The sequence below is a fragment of the Sylvia atricapilla genome, chromosome 4 (genome assembly GCF_009819655.1).
Source record: "Sylvia atricapilla isolate bSylAtr1 chromosome 4, bSylAtr1.pri, whole genome shotgun sequence".
Lineage (NCBI taxonomy): Eukaryota > Metazoa > Chordata > Aves > Passeriformes > Sylviidae > Sylvia > Sylvia atricapilla.
Window position 1 is genome coordinate 70,910,282 of NC_089143.1, and position 13,993 is coordinate 70,924,274.

The following is a 13,993-nucleotide window of genomic DNA, read 5'->3' on the forward strand; positions in this document are numbered from 1 at the left end:
CTCTGAGGCATGTGAGCACCCAGAATTCCTGCCTTCTCCTCCTTCCACATGCATGCTACCTTGGAAGCAGATCCTGCAGCCTGTCCTGCCCAGCCACAGGGATCTGTGCTAGAGAGGGAGGGAGGCTTCTGGTCTACTCTGCACAGCTTTCCTTTCCTGTGAGGTCTGGATAGGCTGCAGAACTACTGAGTCTCCCCTTTTGTGAGCATCCAAAGCTCCCTGTACTCCTGTACAGAGGTGTCAGCCCACAGCTCTCCCCACAGGAACCAGGGCTTTAGCACTTGGACCTCACAGCACTGAACTCCAGTTCACCCACATCTGTCTTTCACCAATAATCTGTAAGGAAAAAAGAAGCTGAAACTCCTGAAGAAATTTGGATCAATTCCTCAATTACTACAGTTAATCTTTTAACTAATGGTGCTTTCTTATGTTGGGTTATGTATAAAGTATGACTGCACAAATTTAAGAAGAAAGAAAAGCCCTGAGAAGCATGAAGTAATTCTGTTTTCTGAGAGAATAGCCCAAGGAGATGATAAATTACCAAGGATTAATAACTCACTGAAGAAACAGTAAAGTTAATCCTAGACACAAGGAACTCTGGATGTAATACACAGCCCTAGGAAATGTTCTTTTTCTTCAATGTGTCCTGGGAGGCCATTTTTAGAAAACAGAATCAATCTGAGTACTTCAGGTATATATATAGGGTATATTCAAGACCCAGGAAATAGTAATTTCCAGGGCCTGAAATATTGTGTTCCTTTAAAAAGTGAATAAATTAGAGGAGTGGGTTCCCTTCTCTCAGAACAAATAGCTTCTTCTCATGCACTCCTAGACAGAAAACAGTATTACAAAGCCACCAGGAGGCAGCAGATTAAAATATTTGTGCTATAAAAGAACAACCATTAAAAAACCCCAAACCAGCCCCCAGACCCTGCCCCTGTCCCAAATCTTCAGTCTGATATGGAGAAAAGGGGTTCTCCCATGCCTCTGCCGAACATTTTGCTTTATCCACTGATCTCTCTTCTCTGCATACCTGAAATCAGCAGCAATTCCACTGCTATCCAACAGCTTTATGCAGGAGCTTGGTTAAAATGGAAATCTAACTGATTTCTGGAATAGCACTCGCTGGAAAAAATTCAGCAAAAAAAGTAGGTAAAAGAGATATGACAAAATAAAAGACCTCCCAACAGACTAAACCGCTTTTGCCCCCTCTGGGGTTTACTGAAAAATTCCAACCCCCTGAGCTCTCTCCTGAATACCTTTTTTTGTTTCCAAAATGCCACCCAAGAAGCAGCACTGGAATTGTGACCAACCCAGGACAGGCTCTGGCTCCCTGCCACACCAACGCCGCTGCTCCAGCTCTGCATTCCCTGACCCAGGAAAGCTGCAAGTTTTTTCCTCTCCGTGGTTCTTCTTTTCTTCTGGTATAAAAGACTGTCCTCAGTTGTGGCTCAGCATGGTTTAAGACAGCCTGAAATCACTACAGATGTATATGTAAGCTTTTAAACTGGAATGTTATTTTAAATCCTAACTATATATAGGTGTAAGTGCATTTTATATTTCTCTATGTATGTTTTTATATTACTACATATATTTTATGGTATTATATAGCACACAATAACTGCTCTTACAAAGTCTTGTGTTACAGGCTGAGCATATATATGAAACACAGCAAGGAAGCAACAGAAATGTTGGAACAACCTAAAACATTTCTAAATATGGCCCTACGAGCACAAGGTATGTGCACAGTCTACCACAAAGCAGAGCACGAGCAGTGTGCAATTGGCCCTGGGAAAGGCACCTCAGAACCAACCCAAGGATGAACCACAACAGCAAACCAAAAATTCAGCTCATAAGAAAGTGCATCTGTGCCTCTGGTGTCTTAATTCAAACAGACACTACACATTTTCCACTGCAAAGATGACAATTAATTGGGGAATTAAAACACAAGCACAATGTCAGCAGAAATCACAAATTTATTAATCCTTAAATATATCAATCATTTACCATTATGGCAAGAAATATGTACACTGTGTCCCACGGTAAACTGCAGTGTTCCAAAATGACAGAAGTATATAATTCAGTTGTGGCGGAGAGAACAAATCACAATTTCCTCACGTCTTGGTGTGGAAGACAAACTTGGTCTACAGTAATACGTCAACACCACATGCTATGTTAGGAGTATAAAAAAAAACACCCTACACCTAATTTGTTAATTTTAAATACAGTTATGCCACTTATAGCCGCTTCACAAAATTAAAAAAAAAAAGAAAAAAAAAAAAAAGAAAAAAAAAGAGAAAAAAGAAATTAATGAGAAAAAAATGAGGCCATTACTTTTTTCACAGATCTCATTGGCAGGTTAATATGGCTCAACACATTTATTGTAGATGCTTACTTTAAATATATATTGTTTAAAATCATGTAGTAATTATCAGAAAAGCTTAAGTCCATCTACCATACATCCACTAGTAACAACATCAACATGTTTAAGAACTGCTTCTGATTAGTAATCAACACAGAGAGGTGAAACGATACAAATTAGGAAGCTTTCCCATTTTAAAAAGTTCTGGCTGCCGAGTAGTAAATTTTGGATGGCTAAAAAGGACACTGACTGAGATACCATGCACTGTACAGCGCTGCGGGGAGCAGGAGCCTGCTGCTAACAGAACCACGGCGACAACAGGAGCAGCCCGGCCCGGGCTTTCCTGGAACAGCGGAGAGGAGGAAACTGAAATTCTCGCAAGGGTGTATTTTTACAGCAAGGTGAGGGAAGGAGAGCTAGTCCCTGGTGCAAGGTTTGCCAGCACAGCGCTCCTCCTGTCCCGGAGCCGGGACAAAGCCATCGGGATCGCTGCGGGGATCGCCGGCCGCGGCACCGAAGGCTGCCAGTGGGAAACCAAGGACGGATTGAGGGGGAGAGGGGAGACACAAACCTAGGGCAAACTGTTAGGGTCCCATGAAAAACTGGTGTCTCCATAATCCATTGCCAGAGAAGCAAGAGCAGCAGTGTAATGTAAGTAAACTCTTCATACTTAGCTTTAAGGCCTAATATTTCTTGAGTATATTACCCACACAACTGGTATATACATTTACCCACATCATATATTTTTTAAAGCCTCCTTAAAAAATTTACAGTACATCCTAAAAGCGATAAAAATCTTTCTCTTTCCTTCCATTTTAATACTCAAAAACTGCCTCTCAATTATCCCTTAGTTCCTTATAATTTTAAATTTTGCTCAATCATCCAACAGAACCTTCCAGTTAAGCAAAGCAAGAAAGCGGGAAGGACTCAAAAGGAAAACGGAAGCTGCTGACTCACCAGAACACTTACAGTTAATTCTAGAGTGGCCGAGCCAGCAAATGAGGAGATTTTTCCAGTTTACATAGACTAATAAACTAAGAAGGCTGCAGCTGGTCCAAAGCCAAGATATTAACACCTCCACATTTACCAGTGATTTTGTCCATCTACGATAAAAATCTGTTTTACAGTAATGGAGCTGCCAGCAGAAATCCTAACCATTCCTACCAGAATCAAAGCAAAATCCTGGGACTCAGAAGAAAAGGAGGAGTCGAAAAACAGTTCTTAAAAAAAGAAGGTAAAATATACTTTTTCTTTTTTTTTTCTTTCTTTTTTTTTTTTTTAATAAACACGATAGATTTTAAAGTTGTCTTTATGTCAAAACTTGGCATAAATGGAGCAAGTGACAAATGTATTGCGTGTCTACTGCTTTCCGTCCAATATCTCTTTTTGTCTCTTACGCCTTGTTATTCTCTATTTGCATGGAACATCACCTTCATTGAAATGTTAACAGTGTACAGATGGAATATACAGCAACGTGGTGCATCACAAATGTGTTACATGAAGAACCTTCACAGCTTCATGCACTCAGAAACATGCATGAAGAGAACGGGATGGCCAAGATGGTAATCAACCAGGTGCGTTGGGTACAGAAAATGCAAGAGCGGCACCGCTGATATTTTTAGCTAGGAGGAAGGAGAAAAAAACAAACAGATTTCCATTACTGAAGTAACATCACCACCAGATAACAACACATGCTCAAGTGTTAGCCAATGCTATTGAATAAAAACCACCTCGTCGAGATCACTTAACATGGTACTAGGGAAAAAAACAAGGGAAAAAACCTACACTCAGGCAAGGCGTTCTTTTATTTTTCAAACCACTTTACAGACATTTTCCATCTTTACAAGATGCTGGAGAGGCTGTTAAAATGAAAAAGGAAACTGAGGCAGGAAGCCAAAGTGCCTTAAGGGATGGATTTCTTAAGGGAGGAATTCTGCCCGCAAATTTCTGGGTGTAACTGAACTTCCTCAGCATGGATGTCGCAGGCAATGCCATGGACTGAGGCTCTTGTACAAAGACTGGACCAAGTGACAAGGAAGGACCAAGTGACAAGGAAGAATCAAGTGTCATTCACATGCAAGACATGCCAGAGCCGAGTGCAGAGAGAGAAGGAAAGGAGCGGAGCTGGAAGCGAGTATGGAGCTAACTGAGGTTCAGCAGCGTTTGTATTACCGTAGCATCTAGGGGCTGGAGCCGTTGTGGGATCCCTCTGCGCTAGGCACTGCACAAACACAGAACAAACTCTTACTCAGCATTCCTGCCCTCTGGCACTGCGCTTATCAAAGTATAAGAAGGTGTGAGGTGTGATCAGAGAGGGACCCCAAGTCTCACTGAGACTGAAGTTGGGTTAGGGGATCACTTTCAGGCCCAGCAGCGCTTTGACTGCTCATACTGGGCAGCTGCACTCTCCGAGGACAAGCAGACACAGCTCAGCAGAAACACATTAGCACAGGTCCCTAAGAACATGGATATAGAGAACCACCTCCTAATATCACTGCCATCACTCAGAGAGAAACAATGGATGAGACAGAAACCCAAGTTTGCCTCGTCTCACTCACAGCAAAACTACAAATAAAATTTATTTATAAACTAAATACACATTTGTGCTCATATCCTTTCTCAAGTAAGCTCTCTGCCACAAGGAAACATTTTCCTATACCTATAGCTACTAAAGAGCCCAGTTCTATCCTTAGATTTATGCACATTCCTTCCTGTAGTCCTCAAAACAAGGAAGCTACTGTGCTTGCAGCAACTGATTTAACATCATCTAGGATACTGTGTGTGCAGAAGCAGATCAGAGCTATAATCGTTTTTGCAACTTTGTTAGATTTGAAATTCATCTTCAGACATGATGTGTAAAATACTTTTTTCTTATGGAAATGCCATTATTAACTACTGTGCGTAGGTAGTAATTAAATAAGTAGCTGTAGACTGCATACACTTCAAATAAGGAAGGATGAACTAGAACAATATGTTAATTAAACTTCTCTAGTTTTCCAAGATGGAGTTATGGCTGCTCTGACTGGGGAAACCAAAGGTGAAATTTGAGACAGTGTAAAAATGTTCAGGATAGGTTACAGAAGGTCCTACACGGGAATCTCCCAGTCAGACTTAAGAAGACAGGGAATAAAGAAAGAATGACAGTGTTTGTGCTGAAAGGGGAGCTATCAGCCTAGAGGAGACTCACTAGACCTGAGCGCAAGCAGGAGTACTGATCTCATGTAGCATACTGACACTTAGGTGGAGGCCACTATAAAAAGAAAAGAAAACAGGAGCATTGTGCAAGGAGAGCCAAATAACCTTGGGGGCTGGGTAATCCAAAAATATTACATGGAATAATGGGAAGCGCAAAGCTCTGTAAAAGTTTCTGTGTAGTCACTGGTTGGAAATGAGGGTTGAGGATAAATAGGTGGCTGTCTCAGACGTGCTGCAGATGAGTAAAGTGCAAAAATTGTGCCAGAAGAGAGCAGGGAAAAGAAAGACATTGAGGAATTAAATAAAGCCCTGACCACAACTGGACAGAGCATTTCAGAAGAAGCCAAGCTAATGGAAAGGCAAACCTCAAACAAAAAAAGACAGTAAGGAGATAAGGTAGAAGAAAATGGAGATCCTATCAGACAAAGCCATCCGGGGCTGCACTGGCTGTTTACAGAAGTAGAAGATGGGAAAGATCTGATCAGCCTTCATACAACCCAGTTCATGTCTCCACACCTAACCAGTGCAGGAGAACAATGATGACATAGAAGAACCAAGGATAAACTGAAGGCGACTAAATTTTACACTGGGAAGTAAGGCTCCTAACCATCCGACCAATGATATTTTGGAACAGTGCTAGGAGCAAGTCCAAAAGCCTCCTTTGAATTCAGGATGAGAGCAGGTTATGGGATTTATGTGCTATTGTTACCTGTGCTACACACATAAGCTATGTTGCTAACTCAGGGAATCTCTTTAATCCCTAAGGCTCCTCTGTGACCCCTTAGGCTTGGAGACCCCTCACAATCCTGAAATCTCCTCTGTCTGACCCCATAGGCTAAAAAAATTCAACAATACAGAAACTGTCCTGCAACCTCAAAAACATTACTCCATGGTGATTTTTCTTCTCCTTCCACCCTTGACAGTCTCAGAAATCCTTATTTTTATTAGAGAGCACAGGCAGCTGCAAAGAATCTCCTGCAGTACCACCCAAAAAAGACAGGTTGAAAAAAACCAAAATCAGAGGAAAAGATTAAATGGTTCTCCAGTCCAATTCATGTAGTACTGCTGTAAACGCTGACTCTTCAGGGTGCAGTGGGCCAGGTGAACCTGCTTCACTTGGGCTTTCTGGCTCTACACACACCCAGCTCAGATCCCTTGATGAAAACCTCATAGATTTACCTAACACTGCATTTCAAGGAAGTGGAACTGCTCCTTGAATATTATCTGTTGTAACACTGGCAGTGCAGCTGGAATGTGGGAAACACGGGACAATGTGGTGCCTGTTCCCACTGGTTTCACATTTTGAAATAAAACAGTAATCACTAGGTAACAAAATTTCTTTTTTCCTAAATAAAGAAATAATACAAAATCATCACCATGGAAGTTGAACACTTCATTCTACCTTATTTCTTACTTCATCGAGTGTTATTTCATATGGGAGAACAGTGTTGCAAGAAGTAGAATACGAGACATGATGAAGTTCAGAGGATGAAATCTATGCCCTCCCCATTCACACCAGGAAATCCAGCCACTCTCCACATTGAGATACCTGACACTAATGGAACTGTATCCTACACAGAGGGCTCACAACTGAGCAAAGCCAGGCCTGGACCATTGCTGCCTATTTGGGAAACCACAAGTCAGTGAGGTTTGGGCTCATAAGCAGAGGCTGTTGACGAAGAAGAGAAGCCAACGGCCTGAGCAGAACCTCTCGAAGAAGCCGTGATTCTTTATCTTATTGCAACTGCAAGTGTGCTGTCATTAACCCTGGTGACAATGTGGCTCAAGGAGCCTGGTCACTGCAGGCTAGGCAGGGCCTGGATGGACAGCAAGGAGAAATGCTGATGGGAGAGATGTGAGGCTGTCCCATGGGGATGTCGGAACTGTCCACAAGGAATACTCAGCAGTTATCCATGGAGAGTGTGGGGAAAGAGATAAGAACGTGAGAGGTACTGGGATGGCTCAATTTACAAGGTAAATGTGTAAACTGGCTCAAATCCAACTTGCAGTGAACATACCTAGGCCTGAGAAAGTAGAGGTGGCTGGAAATCACACTAAATTTCAGTCAAATGTCAGTTTTCCCCAACAGTGACACTTCTTTACTTGAAACTTTCTGGTTGGCTCTCACAGCTCCATGTATCCTACTGCTTTTTTATTTTGCCAGTTTTTCCAGCAATTCTGTTCCAGATTTCCTAATCCTGTTTTGTGCAACTTCTATCAAGCTTTCTCTACATCCAAACACTGTCCTGCTCTTCAAGTTGTCAGTTCAGGGACAAAGTTGGATTGGTGGGCATCGCAGTAGAAAACAACAACCCAAAAAAAGCACATCATTTTAAAAATCTTCACACCAATACCATGCACACCGGTGGGTAGAATACATAATAAACAACCACAAGAAATGACACTACCGGAGGACGGCTCGCAGTTTTTAAGGCCCAAAGCAGCTATTGGCCTAGGTGGTGTGCCTGGGAGGTGTGAGCTGGTGGCGGGGCTGTTCCTTACTTGATGGGCACGGTGGGCGATCCCGAGCGGTGGAAGTGCACGTTCTGCCACTTGCCGTCGCGCCGGTGCCACACGCGCGTCTCCTCGGACTGCATAGTCTTTGGCATGCCGCTGCCGTCCATGTACTGCGTCAGGCGGATGTAGGCGATGCACGCCGCGTCCTCGCCCACCAGGTGCACGTGCGGGTTCAGGATGATCGTGTGGATCGGCTTGTTGCTTTTGGACAGAGCTGCGAGACACACACACACACATACACACACGCAGGGGAACACACGGGAGAAATGGCGTTTGCTCTGGGGAAGCCGAAAGAATTCGCGCCGACCCCTTGTACAAACAACAATCTCAGGCTTAGTAGAGACAAACTCAGAATTAAGGTTTAATGATAGTCACACCTGACAACTAAAATATTTCGTAGAATGAGCACAATCACTTATTATACATTATTTAATAAGTAAATGTTTAACCTGTGCATATATATGGATTAAGTAAAGTGGAGGGCACCACCTGGAGTTTCCAAACATTTCAGTTTCACTGTTGTGTCTAATAACATTTGTACCTAGTATTTTCAGTCAAAATAATTCAGATCTTTACTCATTCTTTATTTTGACTTTTTAGTTCCAAATACCTGAAACTCCCCTCTGCCCTCTGAGGTGCCCTGTGACGTGTGAATGAGCTGAGCAGAAGCAGATTGAAAAACATCTATAGCAGAACTCTGGAAAAAAAAATAATACTCCCTTCCTCTGCCCAAGTCAATTAACTCCCAAACCAAAAAGCTGATTAGATGAGAGACACACAGTCACAAGGAACAGATGAAGATTCGGAGATGAAAAGGGAATATTTACCATTTTCAAAGTAAAACCGGTGGAAGTCCATCCCTTCTACCAGATTACCCAAAGCTTCAGGTTCAAAAGACGTAAGGCCTGGATCACAGATTTTTCTATGGAAAAGAGGAAATTCTGCAATGAGCACATGTGGTTATGGATCACAACTTCTGAGAGATCATTTTTAATTGTTCCTTTCATTCCTTTTGAACATTTCACATACTCATGTCATTGCACTGGAAAAGAACAGAACGTAACATGAGGAGCAGGCATGGAGTTCTGGTTTCAGCTCAATTAGTAAATTTGGCAGCTTACTTTAAGTGGATCGCATTTCAAAAAAATCACACTTTGACAAAAACAAGACCCACAAGTCGATGTTATTACAAGTAGGAATTTTTACTTGTGACAATTAAAACTGCAGCTGTGCAATGCAAGGGGTATTTTAATGGTATTTTTTATCACATAATGTAAGCAAGATTTAAATATTTTCTTCTAATTACACTGGAGTTATACTAGCAGCTCTTCCGAAACTGTGTGAAGCCAGGGCAAAGCAGCCATGCACATATCTTGTGTTTTGTTGGGGCCATCTGGGAAGGCATTTCAACAGTACACAACTCTAAGCACAGGCACTCACATATAAACGTGCATATTTACAGTGTCACGTAAAAACCCCAGCTCTCCTCACTCCCCCCAAAAGGAGCAGCTTACGTGTAAGCTTCGAAGTCCCCGTTGTTGATGGCTTCAATCAACTGCTCGGTCACCTTGATAATCTCCTGCTTACGAGCTGGGGAGAGATACAAACCAAATCTTACAGAGGAAGGCAAAGTGGAAGGTGACAGCTGACAGGTATTCTGTCACTCCCCAGCTGGCACAACAGCCATCTCTCTTCCTTTCTACGACCAAAGGACATGATGTTACAGTGTTGCTTTACACTGATTTGCCTTCAGTGCACTCCTGTATCCACAAGGAAATTACACACATGTCAAGATCAATCCACTTGCCTATCACACTTCTAATTGCCTTTCCTTCAGTGGAGGATCTGCTGTTTTACAAGCAAAACAAACCAAGCCCCAACTCTGAACTTCAAACTCAAGGAAGCTGATTATTGTTTTACAGCCAAGCCGGTTGTAGCAGCTCTCTTGTGCACGCAACAGTTGTAATTCCCCAGCACACTCCCACATGTGGATTTGACCATTAACACAAACATGCCTGGAATGTTAAATCCAAAAGTAGCGAGAGAGATCACATTGTTCTCCAAAAGAAAATGCTGGGGAGCACACAGAGAAAGTAACTTTCCAATGCCATGCTCAAAAGTGGCACTGTAGTGTTAACCTTTCCCTAAGTGCATGCTTAAAGTATTCAGGTGAAAAGGACCAAAATGAAACCAGCAAGGAAAAATGTGATGGAGAAAATAATAGATATAAAGATCTAGCAAGGCTTTTTGTGAGCAGCCCTTGACTTCTAGCACTATGGCTAAGAGCATTTCAAGTATGAATTGCTTTATTTTTCACAAGGACTGTGGAAAGAACAAAGACTTTTTAAATGAAGAGAGCAGCAATGCCTCCATTATCGTCGGTTTAAATAACACGGGCCAGACTATGGACACTGCATGGCATTGCCAGCACCAGCCAAGTGGTGGGATGGCTGAGTCAGAAATAATGGTGCTGTCTTACAGAAGGTTGGCAAAAAGAAATCCAGAACAAGCAGACCTCGTGCAGTGAGGAAATTACCAGTTCTGCATGCAACATCTCACATACACATAGCTGAGCTAAAGTATTTGATTAAATAACCCAGTAACACATCTCAATCAGAGATGAGGAAATTACAGATCATTAAATCAGACAGTGGGAAATGAGGTAAAAATCTCTGATCAGTTGATACATAATCATGAGCTCATGTTAGGGGATAACGTTATAAGCAATTAATTTGCCTACAATGGTACTGTAGTTTCCACACACAAGAGGCACAGAATTGCATGGACACATAATTCACTGTCACTTGGCTCAAGACAACTGGCAATATTCCCTTTTATCCTATCATCAGTCATGCCTTTGCTGAGTTTTACCACGGTACCTTTGATGTTGAGATACACAAGATGTAGTTCCACATCAACCCCAGAAGGGAGAAATTGAACCGTGTTGCCAAATTGCAGGTTTTCCTGGTTTTAGTTCCAAAATGAAATTGCAGTGGAACATATGTTTTCACGAAGCTTTCTGACAGGCGCCACTTTATATTACATAATGTGGTTCCAGTGACATTTCTCTGGGCTGTACTAACATCCAGGAGAGCTGTGTCCGCAGATGTGTCCATGGATGTGAAACACATCCATCAGGAAGCTCTAGAGGCCAGCAAAGCCAGCAAAGGAGATTACAGCACTTATCACTGGCTCCAATCAATCACCATCCAACTCCAGCACTGGTGTCAGCACTTGTGCAAAGACTTCACAGTTCCCAATGCAGACTGTCAGGAACAGGAAGATGTTGCCAAATCATTTGCCTTTCAACTCAGTCCTCAATTCTCCTACAAAACTACAAGCACTACATGAAACTATGAAAGCCACTATGATCCTCTCACCTTTCAGCGACACACAATTACACACGCATTAGAAAATTACATTTCTTCCTATTTAGTCATCTGAAGTGCAGTTTCACTGGCAGTGAGCCAAAGGGAGAGCTGGAACACAATTCAGAGATGGGAGCTCCAGAACCAATCTATCCTACTGTGCAAAACTCTTTGCCTCATCCCTAGCCCTTACTCAATACAAGAACAAGGTAGTGTGAAATAACAGCAGACATCAAAGAATAATTCAAATACTCAGGAGCCACTGTGATTTTACACAAACCTCCTCCTCCTTGTTTTCAGTTTTTATGCCTTCTCATGTGGGTATTTGTGGGGATGCAGGGAGCCAGACTACAAATAGAGACCAAAAATGTTTCTGCTTCATTGTCGTTGAAGCAGAGGTTTAACCTGAAAGGAAGTAAGGAAGAGAAAGGAGATGGGAAAACCAAAATACAACAAATAGAAAATTGGAAGGAGACTGGAAAAGGAAAATACAGCTATGACTTGGTGGCCTTGTGCACCCAGTCAATTCCTTGCACTTACCCTTGGTGCAAAGGATGAAACAAGGGAGGGCACTGGAGATAAACTAAGGTGAAATGGTATTGGTAGGAACAGTGTCCTGCTACTGCAGACAGCATCGGATAAAAATAATTAGCAGTTCTTAGAGTGGTAAGAAAATTACCAAACTTTCATTCTGAGTTTGATGGACTCCACAAAACATGTGCTCTTCAATAACTCCCTTTTTTTCTTTCTTTTTTTTTTTTTTTAATCAAATACACACTCCAAACTACACAAGGACAACACAAGGCATTACGGAAGAGGCATCTGGCCACTTCCCATCTGCCAGATAACTGTCACTTACAATCACCATTTGCATTTGACTTTTTCATTATTTATTTTTTTAGCCAATAGTAAACTTGGCTCGTATTGAATTCTAGGACAATTAAGCTGTTTGATGTACAGTGGCAATTTCATGCTATTATACTTTTCATTTGATGTGCAGTCAGGACTCCCTAAATAAAACTACAGAAACTAAACTTCCTAAACAAAACTGACAACTGTAATGAGATTCTGGTAAAACTGGTTCAGCTACTTTTTCCAGAGCATGGTGAAAGTCAGTTCAAAAAGTAAAGCCTGACCCATCTGTAGTTTTTTAGAATATGAGAATAGCTTTCCACAGCATAAAATTATGTGCTCTGTACACAAAGGATAACTGAACAAAAATACACCCGGTGTCTTTACAACAACTGAGGAGTGAGGGAAGAACACTGTTGACAAGACAAAGGTGCTGAGCCATTTTCCTGAAAGCCAGTAAAGAAACAGACTGCAGGCATAGCAAACTTGTGTGGAGAAGACGGTGGCTTTGACATTCTTTGGTCAGAGTATGGGTGAAGGAAATACTTTACAGAAAAGACCACAGACCTGTTCCTTAAACAGCACCTTTTCCCTGTAGGGTGAAGGAGTTAAGGTAGTTAATAGGGGTTTAGCAGTTAAAAAAATAACTCCCCTGCTTTGGCAAGTGAGTAGGTATATGACTAATATAGAGGCAGTTCAAACAAAAATATTATGAAGAAGAGCTATAAAAAGACCAAATAATAAGAAAAAGAACAAACAAGAACATTTCCAATCACTGGCTAAAATGTTTTCTTCAACACTGCTGTAGCACATATGTTAACTTTAAATGAGTCACTAATCTCTAGCAATATTTCACTGCCTCTTATCCTTGCTCAGTTATGAGGTGAGGGACAATCTTTCAAAATTAAAGAACACCATTAACACTAAGATCTAAACAACATAAAAACACTATTTAAGCAAAAAGCATCTAATGTTCTCAATACTTTCAGCCTACAAGGAGCAGTTCCCCTGTTAGTGAAATCAAATACCACAGGGAAACAAAAGTACAAACCAGCAGCAATAACTGTTTTCTTAGCAGGGAAGTCTGCGGTTTTTCTTCCCTTCCTGTAGCCCCAAGAAATATTTATAAACTCAATCTACAAGAATCACACAGAAATGACAGATATTTTGGTATTTGGATTGCAGAGAGAATGTGCAGCAGAAAAATGACCTGTAAATATGTGAAAGGAAGCCTTCAGAAATATCTGTACCTGAAACCTCATGTTTTTTGATGCACAAGAAAAAAGCCCTTGTAACTCACTGACCTTCATATTACCCATCATTTTCTAAAAAACTGACACCAATGAAACAGTAATTTAAACCACCTTATGCTTCATGCAGATACTGGAACATCGGATGCCTGACTGTGTTATCACTATACTGCTAAGCAGAGAAGTGCCTTTCCAGAAGAACAAGGTAACCTTGTTCCAGATTTGCACATGCATTGGGAGATGATTAAAATGATTTTGCTTCTGACTTGCTCACATGTTGTTTCTCAAGGCAAAAACCCTTGAAACTTTTCAACTGGGTACTCTTAACTACATATCTTGGTACACCTCAGATTGGATTAATCTCACAACATTTTGGACATGTATAAGTACAGACAAATGAGCTTATTCTCTGAACTCCCCTCCCTCACAGGCAAGAGAGAGAAATCAGC

The 13,993-nt window shown here is 41.6% G+C and overlaps 1 protein-coding gene across 19 annotated transcripts in view; it reads right to left on the reverse strand.

Annotated features, from left to right (window-relative positions):
• Positions 1-1,958: 1,958 nt before the first annotated feature.
• CAMK2D (calcium/calmodulin dependent protein kinase II delta) overlaps positions 1,959-13,993 on the reverse strand; it is a 120,023-nt gene continuing 107,988 nt past the window's right edge. For all 19 annotated transcript variants that reach the window (XM_066318383.1, XM_066318392.1, XM_066318388.1 and 16 more), the window contains 5 exons: positions 9,589-9,664; positions 8,902-8,996; positions 8,060-8,288; positions 4,535-4,583; positions 1,959-3,984 (listed from right to left, as the gene is read on the reverse strand). In XM_066318383.1, the coding sequence (XP_066174480.1) occupies positions 4,577-4,583; positions 8,060-8,288; positions 8,902-8,996; positions 9,589-9,664 (407 nt within the window). In that variant the 3' untranslated portion in view covers positions 1,959-3,984; positions 4,535-4,576. The remainder of the gene's footprint in view (positions 3,985-4,534; positions 4,584-8,059; positions 8,289-8,901; positions 8,997-9,588; positions 9,665-13,993) is intronic.